The 20,662-nt window shown below is 37.6% G+C and overlaps 1 protein-coding gene across 3 annotated transcripts in view; it reads right to left on the bottom strand.

Moving 5' to 3' along the window:
• Positions 1-20,662, bottom strand: part of LOC115437039 (laminin subunit alpha-3-like) — a 98,255-nt gene that overhangs the window by 61,814 nt on the left and 15,779 nt on the right. For 2 of the 3 annotated variants that reach the window (XM_030160114.1, XM_030160116.1), the window contains exons 3-13: positions 18,287-18,404; positions 13,337-13,455; positions 13,079-13,249; positions 9,898-9,998; positions 9,184-9,299; positions 8,342-8,460; positions 7,019-7,109; positions 4,807-4,938; positions 2,377-2,427; positions 2,196-2,243; positions 989-1,123 (exon numbers count right to left, since the gene is read on the bottom strand). In XM_030160114.1, the coding sequence (XP_030015974.1) occupies positions 989-1,123; positions 2,196-2,243; positions 2,377-2,427; positions 4,807-4,938; positions 7,019-7,109; positions 8,342-8,460; positions 9,184-9,299; positions 9,898-9,998; positions 13,079-13,249; positions 13,337-13,455; positions 18,287-18,404 (1,201 nt within the window). The remainder of the gene's footprint in view (positions 1-988; positions 1,124-2,195; positions 2,244-2,376; positions 2,428-4,806; positions 4,939-7,018; positions 7,110-8,341; positions 8,461-9,183; positions 9,300-9,897; positions 9,999-13,078; positions 13,250-13,336; positions 13,456-18,286; positions 18,405-20,662) is intronic. The other variant, XM_030160115.1, reaches the window with a different exon arrangement.

Raw genomic sequence — 20,662 nt, 5'->3', positions numbered from 1 at the left:
ACCAACATTGGTTTATAGCTTGCCAGTGACCCACAATAGATGTCATTACATTTTGGGAAAAGTAGGTCAAAGTTCAAATTTTTTAATGAATTTTTTTAATCTTTTTTTTTGTCTCCCATTTACTTATAATGGGGGAAATTTCAAATGTCTACAAAAACATCAGTTTTGTTTCAATTTACTTCAAACTTGGCACATACATAGAGGCAACTGATATGCTGACATCAGCACACGCATAGACATGATGACATCAGCTGGATTGATGCCAAAATAAGTGACAATACATGTGAGGGGCAGGTTTTGTTGTGCCTAGCACCACTTGTTTATTTATTTTTTTCTGTTCTTTTTTTTGGTTGATTTGCTGACTTTGAATTAGTGGTTTTGTCTTTGCCTTTATTCATCTTTGTATTTATTTATGTTGTTTATCATTATCATTATCATTATTATTATTAGACTCAATTTCCTAGTCTCTGTCTGAACTTGTACTTTCAAGACTCGTCTAATGTGTAATTCATTAAAAGAGTGTCCTAAGTGTTGATCTGTTTCCAATGAATTCTTCTACACCTGTTCATAGAAAACTGCAACATTAATATTGACCCAGAATCCTTTTAAAGATCTCATAAGGGTTTAGGGTGTCGGTTTATGAAAGGTCTTAAAAGGGCAAAAAAGACGACAAAAGGACAGTTCTGTCCAACACAGACTCCACAGCGTGTACAAGCTTACCGGCAAAACTGTGCACATTCTTTGCAAGCCAACCCCTACTGTGTAGCTGTGTGCAATTAGTGTAAATTAGTGTAAAATATTAAAACATGAGCATTGTAACCACGTGGAAACACATTCTGATGGTGAATTCTGCTTTGCTGCTTTTGTTTACACCAAAAGTATAGCATTTCATGGTCCTGTCTTTCAAAACGAAGATCATATTTTCCAGTCACTGTGAAAAACACTCTGTGGGTGGTAAATAATCCTTGCCACAGTGATTTTCTCTCACCCTGACAGTTTGGGAAGGAGTGATATCCTGGTTGACAGCGGTCACATTGCTCCCCCTCCACAAAAGGACGGCACAGGCATCGACCTGAAGCGTCACACACCCGGGGCACAGTTCCTCTGTAGTCACATCTACACTCTGTGCACAAACACAGAAGAAAACCTTATTTTGACAAAAAGGTAAAGAAACTCAATTTGTGTTGAAGGAATTCAAATGACCTCCACCTTATAAATAAGCCTGGTCCTGACTTTAAACCAGCTGAACAATAAGGCATGACAAACACTTCCATTCAGTTGAACTGCGCTCATATTGTGGCACACAGTGGTACGGCTACACTGGTGACCACGTCTTGCCAAGCCTCGCCTGGTATCGGTATGTGAATAGACTTGGCACTAAGACAAGACAGCCACCAGAGAGACTGTTTTCTTTGCCCCTAAGCAGCTCCCAAACTTTAAAATCAGCTTTTCATGGGCTGCTGAAGAAATTCCTTTTCAGTCAGCTCATGGAGTGAAAGACAAGTTCCTGAACAGACAAGTTAAGGGAAAGTTACTCTTTGACTACATCGTCTGACAAATGATACGACACAAAAAAGTCCCGGGCTAAAAGGTCTTTGTTTTAATAGAAATGCCATATTCCTTGTAACATGTTTCCCAAACTGGAGCCCAGCTTGAAGGAAACCAGAAAAAAGGAATTTCACAGAAGGGCCATAACTAATAATAGAAGAGTTATTTATCACAGAACAGTCCCCACTGACTACCACTGTCATGAGAGGACAGAGACCACTTGAACTTAAATCCCTACTGATAGACATGATAATTAAAGACCATCACACTGTTACGCACCGTGACTGTCAGTGTCAGGCAGGTTGGATCATTCTGACTATATATTATGTTAGTATTTAACCATCCAATTCAACCTAACTACAATATATACAATCCTGACATGACCTTTTGCAAAACAAAACATTTTCTTGACTGACCCCTGCCACATGCGCTTAACATTTAAGTCTAGAGAAACCACAGTCAGACTCCGTGGTGCCTTTAGACGGTCCTCTAAAGCCCCCCCGTTAACCACCTGGGCTGTCTCTGAGAAAATGTGGTTAAATAGACGGAAAACAGGGATAGAAATGAGAAGAAGCGATAAAAGTAGTTAACATAGCACAGTATTGTAAACACCTCCACAGCAGCATATCAATCCTAATCACACTCACGTTGACAGCTGGGGGAGCCGAAATAACCTGGGGGGCAGGCGCTGGGAACTGCACAAAGACACCAAGAGGAAAAGAAATAAAAGTGGGGTGACACTAACAGCATTTTAAAAGCTTGTTTAAAAATGCCTGTCAGGCTACACCACAGTATGAGACTCCACAAAATCATGTTTACTGCGCTTACCCACAATAGGACCTGCAGGAGATTTGGTGGTCGTTGGGTATACTGGATATCCTGATTGCAAATGAAAGATAAGCATGAAATTAAAATCTCCAGTGTTGGGACACAGTAATCAACCTATGCCTCAATGTCAACTTTATTTATCACAGTAGGAAAGAAAAAATGACAGAAAAAAAGATGCTTTTTGAAGTGAACGACTGGTGATTTTTTTTATATCAGTAGTTGGCTGAAAATAAAATCTAAATTAAACCACGAGCAGAAATCTCATAAATTGTGATCAAACTCCCTGCTAAAAGGCTTTCTTTTTAGAATAGTTTGTGAGTGCCAACAGCCTGAGGACAAAGGGCTGGTTTTATAATTACATTTAGAAAAAACTCAGTCACTCCTAAAAAAAAAAAAAAAAATCTTTATCAGATTCATCAGGTAAAATAATTTTCATTTATGTGACATGAGAAATAATACACCTGGGGCAGATTCTTGTGTTTATTGACTGTTTCAGATGTTTTACAGTGAACAGTTTGATTGGATAATTAAAAATAAAATAATCTTATCATGGATTGAAGGTGTCTGAGTGTCTACCATTTACAGTATATGCTCTCCTTACTTCATTATTTTTATGAATACAGGGTGGGGAAGCAAAATTTACAATGAACATTTAGTTGTTTTTTCTCAGCAGGCACTACGTCAATTGTTTTGAAACCAAACATATATTGATGTCATAATCATACCTAACACTATTATCCATACCTTTTCAGAAACTTTTGCCCATATGAGTAATCAGGAAAGCAAACGTCAAAGAGTGTGTGATTTGCTGAATGCACTCGTCACACCAAAGGAGATTTCAAAAATAGTTGGAGTGTCCATAAAGACTGTTTCTAATGGAAAGAAGAGAATGACTATGAGCAAAACTATTACGAGAAAGTCTGGAAGATACTATTAAAGAAGAATGGGAGAAGTTGTCACCCGAATATTTGAGGAACACTTGCGCAAGTTTCAGGAAGTGTGTGAAGGCAGTTATTGAGAAAGAAGGAGGACACATAGAATATAAACATTTTCTATTATGTCAATTTTCTTGTGGCAAATAAATTCTTATGACTTTCAATAAACTAATTGGTCATACACTGTCTTTAAATCCCTGCCTCAAAATATTGTAAATTTTGCTTCCCCACCCTGTATATACAAATAAGAACATAAAAGACTCATCTAAATTCAATAGGGGTAGTGTTTTATGTACAGAATTAAAATAACTGTAAGTAATATCAATCAGAGACAGACACATACATAAACTGGGCACCTTTCTTTTTCAGTGAATTTTGTTATTTTTGAACGTATATCCTTCTTTTTTCTGTTATGACTTGATGTTTGTACTCCATACCATGTATTTGGTGATGAACAAAACAAAATATAATAAAAATGAAATGAAAAAAAAACAAACAAACAGTAAAATAACAATGACTTGAATAGAACAAAACACCCAAGTGGCTTATCATTTATCTTTTGCAGACTTGTAGCTTCTGTGAATCCATGTGGAATGTCCAATAAAGGTTGTGTATGCTGCATACTCATATATCCTTTGTCATGTAGCCCTTTGAAATGAGCTTTGTCTAAAACGGTTGCATTCTCCCCCCAGGGGCAAAACTGACAGACTGAAATGCATAAGGCTGTAAACATGTGCATGGTTTTAGGCATAAGGCTCAGTTTCATCTGACCCTGTACACCTCTACACACTGAACTACACTGCTGGCCATGAAATTAGAATAAATATTTTGAGACAGTGTGATATGATGTATAAATGGGACTTAGTATGTAAAAAAGTAATTACTGATATGGGTATAAATAGGAATATTAAGAGGAATGTGCCTGAAAACAAAGTTATTCCAACTTTATGAACACTTTTTAATGAATAACAGTGTTTTCTCTTTCATCAAAGAATGCAAAATGCTTAATGAAGATATGTATTTATGACATCACTGTCTGTTCTTTAACTCTGTAAAGCCTGAACCATTAAATCATTGACAGAAAATTTCAGTTCTTTGAAATTGGAGCCTTTTTTGGTCCTTCTGAACAAATATCAATTCCCATGTATGAGTTTCAATTTTGTTTCATATTTGATGCATCTGGTCTCAATGCTCAAATATTATTATTTTTGAACAAACAAAAACCTAATATAATACAAACATGTCTAACAAATTGGTAATTCCTTTTCAAAATTGTCAAAGTTCTGCCTCCTTCCTCATTAAAGACAATCTTGTAGAGTCACTAGAAAGGACTCTGGTGAATGAATTCCTCCCCCCCTGGTGGATTATCTGTGTACTGCATGTATCTAATTGTATACATCAGGGTTTCCAAGAAAAAAAATATCACACTGATCATGTAGACGGCTTCAAGTCATGTATCAAATATTATACGTTTGGTGTTATAGGGTTAACTTACGAATGCATTGTGGGTAGTAAATGTATCCATCAGCACAGCGGTCACAGTTTTCTCCAGCAAACTGTGGCTTGCAGATACACCTTCCAGACCCCATTTCACAACCAGCTGTAGTTCTGCCATCACACCTACAGGCTGATACACAAAACAAAGACATACATAAAAAAAGAACACAGAAGTTTTAATCTGATGAGTTTCTTATCTGCTGAATCCTGACAGTATTCCAGAATGTTACGACACCCCTTTAATAAACACTGGTGTTAAAGCGCTTTTATCTGTCGTATCTGTCGCTCGTCTCAAAGTGAGACATCTCCAAAGTAAATAATGATTACTGAACTTTTACTATGTTTTTGCCAAAATGAACACCTTCCGCTGCTAAGCTCACTTAATTGAATTTGTGGATCCAATGGTTTACTTTTCAAAGAGCTAAGGGCAACCAGTTTAATTCCACTACTTTCTAATGTCCAAATACAACTGGCAGCTATTTATATGGCGAGGAACAGCCACAGACCATTAAAGTAATGTAAACATAAGCGGAGCCCAGTTTAGCAATAATACAAGCCGTGGTGCCAGTCGCGCTTACGCAATGGTGCCATTTGTGTCTGTCTCAAACAAGACGCTGATCCCTCTCTTAGAATGAAACCCAGTTTGGTTTTGATTTTTGTCATGTAGAGTCTACCATCATGTTAACATTGTATTAGTTTTTAACTGTCTTTCATCCTTGTAAATAGTATCATAAAATACACTGGTCTACAATTTTTTAGAAATGATTTGCTTCAGACATTAAATGTGCTAAATGTTACATATTTTAATAAGATTAATTGGAAAATAAATAACAAAAGTGCCGGTTTGCTGATGTTTTCAAGGTATATGATTAATTGTTATTACACATATATATTGGTTTATGTACATTTATATAATAGTTTTATAAATCTTCCACTAAATAGAACCTGTAAAGTGAATGTATTCTAATGTGCAGACAGTGTTTTGAAGTAGATCTTGTAGCTCTGAGACAAATATTCCTTTTGAGTCCAACCCATTCTCTCGTTAATTCTTGAATTTTGCATTTTGACCCAAGGCTGTATCTTGGAAAGTTCAGCCAACCAGCATTTTTGACTTGATTTTTCTTTATCAGTGACTCTCATGTGGTAAAATTTCATTACTTTTATTCTGGAAGCATTTTCCTTGTAGACCAGTGATATTAAAGACGTTAAGAGTCATTTTAAATTAATGGGAAAAGGTTAAATCTGGATGTAGATGTTTTTCTAATCAATTGAATCAGGTTCTGCTTTGAGATGCTTTTAAGGAACACTGTTGTATACTTTTAGTACCTTTTAAAATAATGGTGGTATTTTATATGTATGTTCTTATTTTAGGGTTTTATGTATGGTTTTAATCTGGATGTGTGGCTGTGATTTCTATTTTGTGCAACTTCTGCTGCTTGAAAAAGAGATTTTTAATCTCAGTGAGCTTTTTTCATGGTTAAACTAGAAGCACTCGGAGACCGCAGACCTCCGCCAAGGCTGATCAGTGGCCCCCCTCGTGGGCCCCCCCACCCCCGATCACCACCAAAATTTAATCATTTCTTCCTTATCCCATTTCCAACAAACCCTGAAAATTTCATCCAAATCTGTCCATAACTTTTTGAGTTATGTTGCACACTAACGGACAGACAAACAAACAAACAAACCCTGGCAAAAACATAACCTCCTTGGCGGAGGTAATAAAGGCTACAATAATAATAATAATAATAATAATAATCATAATAATAATAATAATAATAAACTCAAAGAAGTAACATTCAATTTGTAACTAATGTTCTGCATAACAGCTAATGAAAACTATGTATTTTGTGTCTAAACTTTGCCTGTCCTAAACATATGACCCTTTGCCTGGATGTCTTTTAGCATATACTCTAAAAGGACATTTTCACTTAATTCTTAATTATGAAAAGACTATACCCCCCCCCCCCCCCCATGTTTTAAGATACATAAAAATAAACCAGATCTCTTATTTTACATCACAAGGCAAACTGTTATGCCCCAAAAATTACACACAAAGAGTGGCCACAGCTCTCAAATACATCGTATTCCTGTCCTTAGAACATGACAAAACCTGCAGGACCCATTACAATATCATTACAACATCCAATTTTCCCACTAAGCCCATTGTTTCAATTATTATAAGGTGGAGGAATACAGAATCCATTACTTACGTATGCATCCAATGGGGGATTCAGGGGGTACTCCAAAGGGTCTGTAGAAACCTTCAATGCATCGCTCACAGTTCACCCCAGCAGTGTTGTGCTAAAGAAGAACACAAATAACATTTCACATAACTCACATAACATAATAATTTTTTTCTCCATATTTAACTGTCCTTAAGTGATTTATCACCATTTATTGTGATGTGATCTTCCATGTTTTGTGGGGTTTTTTCAGTGAAAATCAGGTATTTACTACATTTAATTTACTAATCATGCAGTTGTTAAAAAAAGCTCAGATTAATGTTAAGGGTTGTTATATTAGAAACAGAGAAAACTGATGAAAAAGTGATATTTTCAGCAAAATATTATTAATTGAACATAAACCCAGTGTCTCCATCCACTGGTATTGATCCAACTCCATGGGTTTTACTGGTGAATCAATGTTGTCTGTCAAAATCTGTCAACAATCCCCAACAGCAAACGCAAAATCATTAGCCTGCAAATGAACAGTTGTATATTTTTGCACCACTTAATCCATAAAGACCCAGTGCAGTTCCCAAATGAATTTTTCTCTATGTAACCTATTTTCAAGTGATTTCTCATCATATCATGATATTATCCTCTATATTTTACATTTTTTCAGTGAAAATAAAGTATTTTCCTATATTTAATTACCTTATCATATACTTTAATCATCATGATGAGATTATATTTAGGGGTTATTATATCAAAAACAGAGAAAACTGAAGAAAAAACTGACTTTTTTAGTCAAATCTATCATTAACTGAACATAAATCAAGTGTCTCCATCCACTGTCATTGATCCAACTCCATGGGTTTTACTGGTGAATCATTGTTATAGAAGATGATGGTGTTTCCACGTTCACTACGGAGTCTCTGAACGTCCAAATGGTTCATATCTGATGACCATGAAAAGACGACAAACTGCATTTTACACCAATTATCTCCATGTATTGATAGGATTAGTGGATCAACAGGGATTAAACAGTTTATATCAGTGGATGATTTTGGTAGACGGTGAATGTTTGGGTCTTTATGGGTTAAAATATGTTCCCAAATATAGACTAAAGAACATAATCTGCAACATAAAGAAAATGACACATGTTGTATATATGGTGGTGAGAAGAAGCTACCTCCAAAACATACTTAAGGAAGTTACAAAGTAAATTGTGCAACATGCAACGCTTCACTGCTCAAACATAAACATATACCCCGAGCGCTTGGAATTCCTCACTGATCTTATACCCTCCTTTGTCCTACAAACACACATGCACACACAGGAATTAGTTTAGACTTGATATGTACTTCATACCTGGCAGCCGATGCACACACCTCCTCCGTCGTACCTGCCGAAGGTGTCTAAACTTGCTCCCCTCTTTTCCACCTCTGGGTCGTAATAACAGTCAAAGGCATGGGAGAAACACTGACAAGCTAAAAAAAAAAAAAAAGGAAACCCCCGAGACAGATCCACATACAAAGTTATTCTGTATGCCTCAGTAAATTACCTCTGTTGCCCCCGTCTGTATTTAAGTACCTTAAGCCAGTCATTTTCTATAAAAGGAGTGATAGGTCTAGTTGTTAAGAATTAAAAGAAACTATGAAAATCCAAACTAAACAAGACGGCACATCCTGTTCCTGTATACCACCCCTGTGTCTCATTAATGTTTATGAATGGTTAGGGTGTATTTCCACTGGGTGATTGCACTGATTGGATTACGAGTCTTCTTCATCTTCCTCTGGCTGCTTTTGTGGCTGCCGTAAGGTCATATTTCAAGACAGGAGAATCTTGTCAACAGTCCAAAGCAATTAGACCCTGGCTGACATGGTCTCTTGCCTGACTGGATGGCCCGCTGATAAGCTGGCACTGAGGGTATCTGTAGATTTGGTTAGCCACGAAGCTAAGCAGACAAAAAGCAGTTATACTGAAACTAGACGTGCACTGTGCTCATCACACATACCATTTGAGGAATCTCCCCTCTTCACCGACGCTCTCTACAATACCATATCAGGGCATCCACAACAGGGCTTAAATATCAGAGGCAAGAGGACCCTTATGTTCTCTCTGGGGGTCGTAATTCAATGAGCCAACAGAGAAGAGCAGCAGAATGTGGTTTTGTTTATATACTGCATGAACAACTCGACATGTACACTTACGCTGACACTCGTTAGGGCTGTTGACGGTCGCAGCACGCCATGGCTTCTGGTTAAAACCTGGACAGCAGCGGTCACATGACTCGCCACAGGTGTTGTGCTGGCACTCACACTGACGTCTAAGAAAAAGAGAGGAGAGTTAAGTGGGGATTTAGTATTCCTGGAATTTTACTGTTGGCAAAAAAAAGTGACTAAATGTTCTTTTTTAGCCCAACAGAACATTCCTTTATAAATCTCAGAAACATAAAATAAAACACACTGAAGCATCACGGTCTGTTGTTTGTCTGCTATGACACACTACAAGAGTGTTCCAGATTTAAAGCAGCACCTTATCATAAATCTGTTTCTTTTGCTACCACCCATTTACAGCATCATTAAAAGTAACCAGATAAAAAAAAAAAAAAGCAGTGATGTCACCCTACACACACACATATGCAGTAACTGACCTTTCCTCTTCTCTAAGTCTTGCCTATATTTTTAGCTTTCATTCATTTCACACACCCGGTCATGCACTTTAAAGCCCATTGAACAAAACTCCATTCAGTTCTGTTAATGAATATAGAAAAGACGCCAATTTTCCAGGTTAAAGTTACACTTCAGTTGTTAACTTATTAACCGTTCACATGAAAATGCTCTACAATGGAATCACTAAAGAGAACTGAGCTGTTAGTATTTATACGGAAGTAAGAAATATACTGCATTTTGAGTGTTACTGACCTGTTTGGGCTGTCGTGGTCTCTGGTGCCACCACAGACTTGTGCATGTCCGTGACATACACATCGTCCACCGATGCTGATGTCTTTGATACTGTAGTAGTACTGTTAACACAAAAATATGAACACATGCAACGGTAAAAAAATAGCTGTATGTATGTACAGGGTTCCTATGGGTTTCTACAAGTTAAATTTAAAGGAGTGATATTTTGCTTTTTTAAAATGGAATTATGCATTTTAAAACATTTCCCTGTGGTCTGAATTCATCATTAATTCAACTCCACAGGTCCATCTTCAACCCTATTTCTGAGTAATGACACCAGAAAGGTCGTTTTAAGTGCTGGCCCTTTAAATGCAAATGAACCACTTCACACCCCACCCCCTCCAGGTTGTTGACCATGCTTTCTCTCCCGTTCAGCCACTTGTGTTTGTTACTACAAGCAACAACTGAACATTTTAGGTAATCGGCTCGAAGTTTGGACATATTTTCAGTTTTTACTACAACCGCTGCTGCTGACAAACAATTATGTTATACTCGGAGAAATGTTCATTGGAAGTTTTGACCTTATATGAGCAAATGTTGTGACGTACCTACTTATAAAACGTAACAAATTAAGCAGGAATTGAAAAGGGTTGTAGAAATCCACTCGATTTTTGCCGGAATGAATATAAAGATAGCTTTGCAGCACCTGGAGGGTTCATATTCTAACTTTTTGAACTATTAGGGTCCAAATACACAAATAAACTTACCAAAGACTAATAAAAGTGGGTTTAGCAAAATATGACCCCTTTAAGACTTTTTAAGACCTTTTTAAGACTATTAAAACATAATTTAATGCCCATTTCACAGCCATACTGGCAAAAATGTGTGACTTTCTGTGTTGGTTTGAATGTTCTGTGATCATTTCTGCAAAGTTAGCGAAAATTGGCTCCTAATTTCATTATAAATTGTCACGTTGCAACGGGTGGAACTGAATCAATTAACGTTACTTTCTTTGCAGTTTGGACAGTTTGGCAATATAACTTAAGACCTCCCATTTCAAATTTAATACCTTTTAAAGACTTTTTTAAGGTAATAAATGCCGATTAGGAAATTCAAGACCCCACAGGAACCATGATGTATATATATGTAGCTGAGCAGCATCCCTCAAAAAAGAACATGGTTTGCATGACAGCAAAAGTGAGTCACATGGGAATAAGTTTGAACTATGAGCCGGTTTTATAAGGTGAGACAGATAAGATAAGAATTAATATATGACAAAAATGAATGCGTTGTTTCAGACATGAACCTTAAGGAAATATTTGTGTATAATATCAGTTACTATACCTTAAGGTTTACTGAAGGTGTGGTCCTGCACCTTACAGAACATCTAGGTCTAGCTCATTATTATAAAAACCTCTAAGCAAAGGTTTTAGTCGGTGATCTGGTACTACTTGTTAGTAACAATATGAACTGTATTTTCTACCTTAACAGAAATATCCTGCTCCTTCAGCCTGTGAGAGCTGTCCAAACCAGTCTTGGCTGTCTCTGCTTAAAGGAATCACCCTCATAACTGTAAAGCCCGATCTGGCATTACACACTGACAAGGATGCATGTGTGAGTAGGCGAGAGCAAGTCTACGAGATATGTGTCAGCAAAAACTGAAACTGGAAGGAGAGTGAAAAAACGCCTTAGTGCAGGGGTGTCAAACTCATTTTAGTTCAAGGGCCACATTCAGCCCAATTTGATCTCCAGTGAACCGGACCAGTAAAATAATAACTGTGAAAAAATTAAAATTATATTATGATCAGGTTTACATCTACAAAGTTTCCTTAAAAATCTGAATAACAAGAACAACTTGGATTGCCTTAAGAAAAACAAGTGCAATTATAACAATATTATGCCTTGGTTTATCAGTTTATCATTTACACATGTGCATTACAATCGCATGAAAGATTTAGTAACAGGCAGAATATTGGTAAAATTGCATTTACTTTTCTTAAGATATTTCCGTTTGTTCATATTTGTTCAGGTTCTTCACATTTTTATAAAAGTATAGTTTGATAATGTAAACATTTTCATGTGATTTTACTTTTTTACCCCAAAAAAATAAAGAGAAAATCTGGGGATGTCATTATTTATAGCAGGGATGCACCGATACCACTTTTTTCCAGACCAAGTACGAGTATGAGTACTTACATTTGAGTACTTGCCGATACCGAGTACTGATACGAGTACTTAATAATCCCATTCCAGTTCTTAGTTCCTTTTGTAAATGTGCTTTATTGTCGTTGTCATTAGTCTGACTGGAAAAAAGTGCTGCTACTGACATTTAATGTGTTGGAAATGAGCGTTTCTCAATTAATCCACCAGGAGGCGCCGCTCTTAATTAACCATACTGGACAAATACCACGAAGAAGAGTAAAGTTTTTTGAGAAGAAGAAGAAAGTCAGTAATAACAAACATGGAGACGACAGAGGCAACATTAATGTGATACTAATATTGCAGCGTTTTCGCTGGTAAGGTTTAAAAGCTTAGCTTCAGCAGGTAGAGAAAAGAGAAATGAGCGATAAATTTCGTTTTCACTTCTGCTGGCAGGGGTCCGCACCGCTCCGTACTCCCGCTGGTATTCTCATTCTGGGTACGCATCTGGAAAACGGATGGAATATACGCAGAGGACGGACAGAACACTCCGTCCGTATCTGTCTGTGTCTTTAACGTTACTTGCAGTCAGCGTTACCTTTATCACCGTCATTTATTTTGAAAAATCTCCACACTCTTCACACACTATTCCACCGCCGCGTACCTGCTGCACTGAACTGTGAATGTCAAATGGCCGTAAGTGGTATTGGTGCATTTGTATCGGATATCTTTTATGAGTACGAGTACGAGCACACACACTGAGTATCGGAGCCGATGCCGATACTCGTATCAGCATCGGTGCATCCCTAATTTATAGGTTATTATGATAATATTTTACTGGGCTGACCCACTTGAAATCTAATTGGACTGTATGTGTCTGTATGTGGAACCTGAATTAAAATGATTTTGACACCACTGATTGTTAATATATTCAGTGTAATTTTTGCATTTCACAAATTCATCCTGTGGGCCGGATTGGACCCTTTGGCGGGCCGGATTTGGCCCCCGAGCCGCATGTTTGACACCTGTGCCTTAGTGAGAGGTTGGACGGTTTGTGTCTCACCCTGCGTGTGACAGTGGGGTCTCTCTGGGCCTTGGAGATGAGGTGGCCCAACAGGGTGCTGGTGCGGAGGAAGCGTAGGCGGATGTTTGTGGCCTTTGTGAAGTCTCGCAGCACTGGCGAGTAGGTGAAGTTTTTGGCTCCTGGGCGACCGTTGACCAAAGACACCACAATCTAGAGAACAGAGTATTTATTTGTTTTTTGACTCTCTCACACTATGTTAGTATTGGTTGTTCTTTTTTACTTGATAACAGTGTTTACCTCTCCATTCTCCAATGGGACGATACGTGAGTATTCTGTTGTGCAGAGCTGATCATCATCTCGTTGTATTCGAACATTGGGCTGCTTTCCAAACTGCTCAATGCACTCACGCTTTGAATCTGAGGAAAAAATTATAGAGGACTTTCATTCACACTGAATACAAATAATGCTGCATTTAAAGTAAAGACAATATTGTATTTTTTCTAATTATCATACGTATCAACATATCAGTACCTAATAGGTGCCTAGTTAAAGCTGCAGTGCTGGATAGTTTATATAAAAATAATATTACACAATTATCTTTCAGTGTAACTTGCGTGGTTTTAGAAGACTGTGTTTTCAGGTTATAAAGAATCTACATCATGACACCCTGATTTTGTCTCAACACAGGTATGGGAGATAGACTCTCAAAAGTCATCAAAAACAATGGATATGCAATCAAGTACTAACTCTTGTGTGTATCATGTGACTAAAACAGACAGAAAAGAAAACATGGAATGACTAAGAGCACTGTTTTTGGCAGTACAATGCCATAGATATTGATGTAAGAACTGAAGTGATTTTGGTTATCAAGAAAACATGGAAAATGGCTAGATATCAACTCTGAAATTAAACTCTTATAATGTATTTTTGTTGTTATCATTATATTTGTCCAAACAAATGTACCGTTAGTTGTACCAGGCATTAAAACGAACAAGTAATTGAAGAAAACAAGTGGTGGTCTAATATTTTTTTCCGCGACTGTAAATAAATGACTGACAGGTATTTTACCGCTTCTGTCTAGATTCAAACTAGACATGATTCTACTGTTCTAGTCTGTGTCTGAGTACACAATCTAACAAGACTAGACTATGTTTACATATTTAGTCTTGTGATTTGGACTGAGAGGTGATGTGATTTTTTTTTTTTTTTGACACTTAATTTTTATTAGTTTTATTAGTTTAAATTTTTTTTTTTTTTATTAGTTTAATTTTTTAATTTTACACTTAATTTTTTTTTTTTTTTTATCATTTTGTCACGCAGAACATAACAAACAACAATCGGCAATAGATAATAGTCATAATCTAATAGTAAAGATAATTTAGGTTACAGTTCTGAAATAGCAATCAAGTTACACAATCCAGTTTCTGAGCAGCAGTTTATATAACATTTCACAGGACTATTAGACAAACCACCAATTTATTGTTTTTAAAGAAACTAATCCATTTGCCCCACTTTATCATGTAAAGTTCAGTTTGCAGCCACAGCATAAATTTTAAATTCCTCCATTTTGTGAATTTCATCAACAATTTTCAACCAGTCCTCCAGCACCAATGAATTAAGTTGAAGCCATTTACGAGTTGAGAGCTGATGTGATTTTATGAGTCTGATGTTTTTTTCCAGTTGATTTTGGCTCCTGCTGGTTTAATGCTCCTGCTCTGTCCTAGTCACGTGCTATTGTGCCCTTGGGCAAGACACTTCACCCTCCTTGCCTCCAGTGCTGCTACTCACACTGGTGTATGAATGTGCATGAATGTTTGGTGGTGGTCGGAGGGGCCGTACGCGCGAAATTGGCAGCCACGCTTCCGTCAGCTGTGGCTACATATGTACTTTACCACCATCAGAGTGTGAATGTGAAAGTGAATGAATAATGGATCCACTGTACACGCTTTGACTACGTGTTCATAGAAAAGCGCTATACAGTGATCCCTTATTTTTCGCGGTTAATGGGGACCGGCGCCCCCCGCGAAAATCGAAAATCCGCGAACTGGAGCCGGAGCCCCCTGAGCCTATCCTAGACCTAGGTACATGTATGTATGTATCTATAAATAGTATATAAGTACTGCATATGTAATAATTATGAAATAAATGAGATAAATATAAAAGAAAACAATGATTACTACATGTATATGTCAGGGTAGAGACTGCGATCTGGTAGGATCGGCGATTCTACCAGTAGAGACTCCGATCGTAGTCTCTACCAGTAGAAACTTCGATCAGAGTCTCTGACCCTAACCCTAACCCTAACCCAATCGGAGTTTCTACTGGCAGGATCGGAGTTTCTACCAGTAGAGACTACGATCGGAGTCTCTACTGGTAGAATCGCCGATCCTACCAGATCGCAGTCTCTACCCTGATATATACATGCATATATATAGATTGGATACATGTACATGTACGTACTGTAAAACATCTGAAAGAAAAGAATGTAGAAAGTAAACAAAACACACACACATGCATACGTACTAACAGCTGATACGTACTCTCTCCTCTCTTCATTCGTGACGCTTATCCATCGTATACGTACACACGAACACACGCACATCTACTCCCAGCTCTCTTTTCCTCTCATATGCACAAGAAACGAATCAGTTCTCTCTCTCTCTCTCTCTCTCTCTCTCTCTCTCTCTCTCTCTCTCTCTCTCTCTCTCTCTCTCTCTCTCTTTGGTCTCAGCATCAACACACACAAACACATGTACATGGGCATGCATGAACTGACATTTCTACATTTTCTCTCTCTCTCTCACTCGGGGTAAGCGGTTGCTGAGCCGTCTGCGTTTCTCGTGTTGCTTACAGGAGGCTGTGAGTCATCGTTTGACGTTTAGCTGGCAGCTGCGGCCTCTCGTCTGCTGTGGGGTGGATTTTCACGGAATTTCCGCGATTTTTTCTTGATTTTTTATTTTTGATGAATATTTCTGAAAAATCCGCGAATAACTAAAACCGCGGAACTTAAAGCGCGAATTGGCAAGGGATCACTGTATAAATCTAATCCGTTAATAATGATCCATTACAGTTGTAGTGTGGAGGTTCTTGTGTCAAACTCTGAGATCACAAATGTATTGTGTCTTTGCATTATGGGATTAAATCTTGGAGTTCAGGGCTGGGTCCAGGATGTGTAGAGCTGATGATAGTGGTTTGGGTGGTGATTGACAGTATGAGAGCATATGAGTGGACTTTAGGATGAACGCAACCTATCTTGTCGACATCTCATCAGATCATGGAAAACAATGCAGTATTGGGCCTGGGTGATAGTTGGATGGAAATGTATGCACTTAAAGTTATGTACTATAATCTACATGAGCATGCACTTTTTAATCTCCTTTCTATCAACCTAATCTTGTTTATTTCTTTCTTGACTGCCACAGGGACTGGAGATGGAAATTACCTACAAAGCTATAACCTGGTCCAAAGCATCTTTACTTTGTTTGAGTCTAATACTTTCTGTACATGGTCCTCGACAAATAAATCATAACGATAATACAAAGTAAATGTGAAGTAAAATAATTAAAGGTGGGGTGCGAGATGTTTTCCTGGAGCAATCATTTTAAACGCCCAATTGGCTCCAACCACACCTCCAGCCCCGATCAATGCATACCTCAACACCCCCACTCTTACAGAACAGCCCCAGTTCATACCTATCTGGATAATGTTATATTTCCTAGTAATTTACTGCATGTTAGTGACAGAACAGTTTGCTGGTGAACTTTCCATCCTAATATAACTAATATAACCAAGCTCTGGCTCTGGCTTCGTTTCCTTTACAAGTGCTCCAAGCCTCTGAGAATGCACAATTCATGCACAAAGAGGGGTACACGCAGAGGGGGGAGGGACAAATGGCAGTTGAGTTTGATAGACATATGACCGTTCAATCATTTCAATTGGGCGCTTGAAATGATTGGATGGTGTTTTTTCAGTCCTGTCCGTTCCACAGGTGACTAAATTTTTTTCATTTTGTGTTTGAGCATTTAATTAATTGGTTGTAAGGGGATTTTAAGCAATATAGTAAAAAAATGCTCCAGGAAAACATCTCGCACCCCACCTTTAATGCTGATTAAAAATGATGAAATCTTAAAGGAAATCACAAATGCTGAACTTTAGTGTGAGAGCTTTACTCTTGAAACATCCTGAATGAACATGAACAGACAGGCAGGCAAACATGAAAAAAAAATAGCAGCTATTAATCTTCTGAGTCATGATTTTATCATCCCACAGACCTTTTTCACTGACGCCTCAGAGATATTAGACATCATAAATGAGATAAGCCAAGTCAGCAAATCTGGAAAATGTACTCCGGTATGCATCTTAGATCATTTAAAAATAGTGTAACATTACAGGTAGGATTCCCTAAAGGTACTTTTTACAAAAATACAATAGGAGTGTGAATCCAGACAGTAATCTTGGACTTTTTTTTTTTTTTTTTTTTATAATGAACACGTTCTTTTGTCAGTCTGTGTTTCCCAAAGCCTGTTTCACACACCACAGACACACACTTCCAGACTTAAATTATCATAAGGTGCTGATCAGTCTACCAAGATGAAATGTCTGCCTGTAAACAAGTTTAATCCATCCTCACAATGGGCCTTTTTTACAGCAGACATCCTAACTTGTCACAGCAGGAAAACACAGAAATTGTAATTATTAACATGAATAATATTTATGTTCTATAGAGTAATGCCAATCCAAGCCCCTGGTACTGTACTGGATCATCGTCTGGTCTTACTGGGACACTTAAAAGGAACTAAGACATTTTCTGATATTAGAAACAATTGTGCTTTTCCTGTCTGCCATGAGAAACACCAACAAAAGCAGCCAATTATGGATTAGCTTGTTTATTATCAAATACTTGACAATCTACCAAGCTTGCGTTTTTGTTATTTCATCAGGGATTTTGATGATACGGAGTTGTGTTTTGAGTTATTTGACATTGACATACACGGATGTTTTGGAAATCTCTCTTTTGAGTCTATACACAAACACACATTTAATTAAACTGCTGAAATCACAAGATCCAAAAGTGTGTAAGCATTTGGGATTCGAGTAAGAATATAGTGCCGTACGTTGATCGTAAGGTTTATTACATCCTCGTTCCCTCCAGGATATTGGAGGTAACGATAAGTTCAAGTTGAAACTCACACATGCCTCTTTTAGTAGCTCCTTTTTTGGAGTCAGTGGTTAATGGAATGAACTTACGTGCAAAATACTGCCAGGGGGTGTATGTTCTTCCGTTGTCCACGGAGCGCTCCAGCACCCAGAGGTCAGGACGAGGGGAATTAGCAAACTTGATGAGGATGTACGCAACATGGAAGAGCTAAAAAACACAACAGAAAGAAAATGAAGGAAACAAAAAGCTGTTAATGCCAAGAAATGTCACAGTTTCCAGTGCTTTACTTGTTCTTCTGCCTTTAAGGAATAGAGTAAAGACTCTTCCAGGAGCACTGACAATACCTTTACTTCCTTTCTTGGGAAAGACTTTGGTATCTTTGAAAATGATCAACACATGGCTAATGATGTTATATTCACACTTATTGCCGACACTAGGTAGTGTGGTGGATAGCACTCGTGCCTCACAGCAAGAAGGTCCTGAGTTCAATTCCAACACCAGTCGATGGGGGTGGGACCTCTCTGTGTGGAGTTTGCATGTTGTCTGCGTGGGTTCTCTCCAGGTACTCTGGCTTCCTCCCACCACCCAAAGACATGCACTGATAGATTAATCTGAAATTGCCCATAGGTGTGAATATGAGAGTGATTGTTTGTCTCTATATGCAATGAACTGGTGTCATGTCCAGGGTGTACCCCACCTTCGCCCATAAGTAGCTGGGATAGGCTCCAGCGACCCCCATGACCCTAGTTCAGAAAAGCAGGTTCAGAAAATGAATGAATGATTTATTGCCAAGATGTCAGTTACAAGGTCATAATATCTGGTGCAAATGAGTATATGTGTGTCAGTGTGTGTGGAGCACTGTCTTTGTAGCCATAAAACAATGTTTCTCAAACTGTGGGGTGGGCCCCCCAGGAGCTTGCCGGGGGGGGCATGGGATCTCTCCTGGGTGTGTTTTTTTTCTTCAGGTTAGAACATGTAGCAGGTGGAACTAATGTTTAAGCATTGGAGCATCCCAGACTCATTTTAGGAACGTACAACAAACACATCTACTGCCATGGTGATCTGTCACTAGACTAGACAAAGAGTTTAGGTTTGGAGGATGGACGAGGATTTGACTGGACAAGAAAAATATGCAGTGTTTGCACAGTTTACACTTTAATGTTCAGAGATGTGCAATGGAAACGGGGTCATTGCAGCCACTGATATTGTTAAAATATTCATCATTGTTATAGGGATGTAACAATTACCGGTATAACGATAAACCGCAGTAAATTGCAGACGGTTAGTATTACCGTTTAAATTCTAATTATCATGATAACCGTGTTTGATTACCACACTTTTCCGGAGAAAACGCCTATGTAAAGATCTGCTTTTATGTCAAATATTTGAGTATAGTTTTAATTTATTACAATTTTAATTTTATATACCAAATATTTGGAACCAATATTCACTTTTAAAGTCTTTGAAAAGGTTCGTTAAGCATCTGTGTTATTTATGCAATAAATTATAAACATTTTTCAAATTGGATTTTATAGTTTTTTTGTGTGTTTTTTGTCCTTTTATGTTGATATAGTAGGTTAAAAAGAAAAAATAATAGACAGATGATATAAATGAAGTTGTGCTGGAAAAAAAAGATACCAAACATGGGTATAGTAAACATTTGTTTATATAGTGTGAAAAATAAAATCATAAGTACTGAAAAACGGCCAAAATAGGCTCAGACCCCTAGGGGTTAAGACTTGAATATTTCTAGCAACAGAAAGTACATTGTGCCTATTATTTTATTTGTTTTTTTGTTGTTGTTTTGTTTGTTTGTTTTTTTCAAAATACAATTTGGTTCAATTATTTCAGTGTGTTAGTACTTTTTGAACATTTTGAGCACAATTTCAACAATACCGCAACAATAATGATAACTGTGATAATTTTGGTCACAATAACCGTGACATGAAATTTTCATATCGTTACATCCCTACATTGTTACCAAACTTTGTTTGTTGTTCTTAAAAAAAAGTTACTTTATTGTCATAATTGGAAGATAAATATGTGTTTCCTATTTTTATTTTGAAAAATATTATCTCAGGGAGCAGTCTTATTGAGTTTATTTGTATTCAATCAAAACTGAAGTTATTTTTAATTTGCGCAACAAATTTTTCAAGAAAAAGTAAAAAGTATTGTTATGATATTGATGTTTCTTTCAATTAAAGTTATAATCGCACCACTGTTACATTGTTGTTGGGGTTGAGGGGGCACCTGGAGATTTTTCGTCCTCCAAAGGGGGGCCCGACAGAAAAAAGACTGAGAACCACTGTCATAAAGGAAGACACAAGCAATCTCTTAACCTGTGTCAGCATGGAGTCAATAAACATGGTGCAGGTGTAGCCAGGTTAGTGAAAAGACATCAGCTAAGCCCACATGATCTGTCTGAACTCTATCTCCATCTTCAATCGGAACACACTGGCCATACA

This window comes from Sphaeramia orbicularis, chromosome 17 (genome assembly GCF_902148855.1).
Source record: "Sphaeramia orbicularis chromosome 17, fSphaOr1.1, whole genome shotgun sequence".
Lineage (NCBI taxonomy): Eukaryota > Metazoa > Chordata > Actinopteri > Kurtiformes > Apogonidae > Sphaeramia > Sphaeramia orbicularis.
The sequence above is the reverse complement of the archived record's forward strand: the minus strand, read 5'-3'. Positions and strand labels throughout refer to the sequence as shown.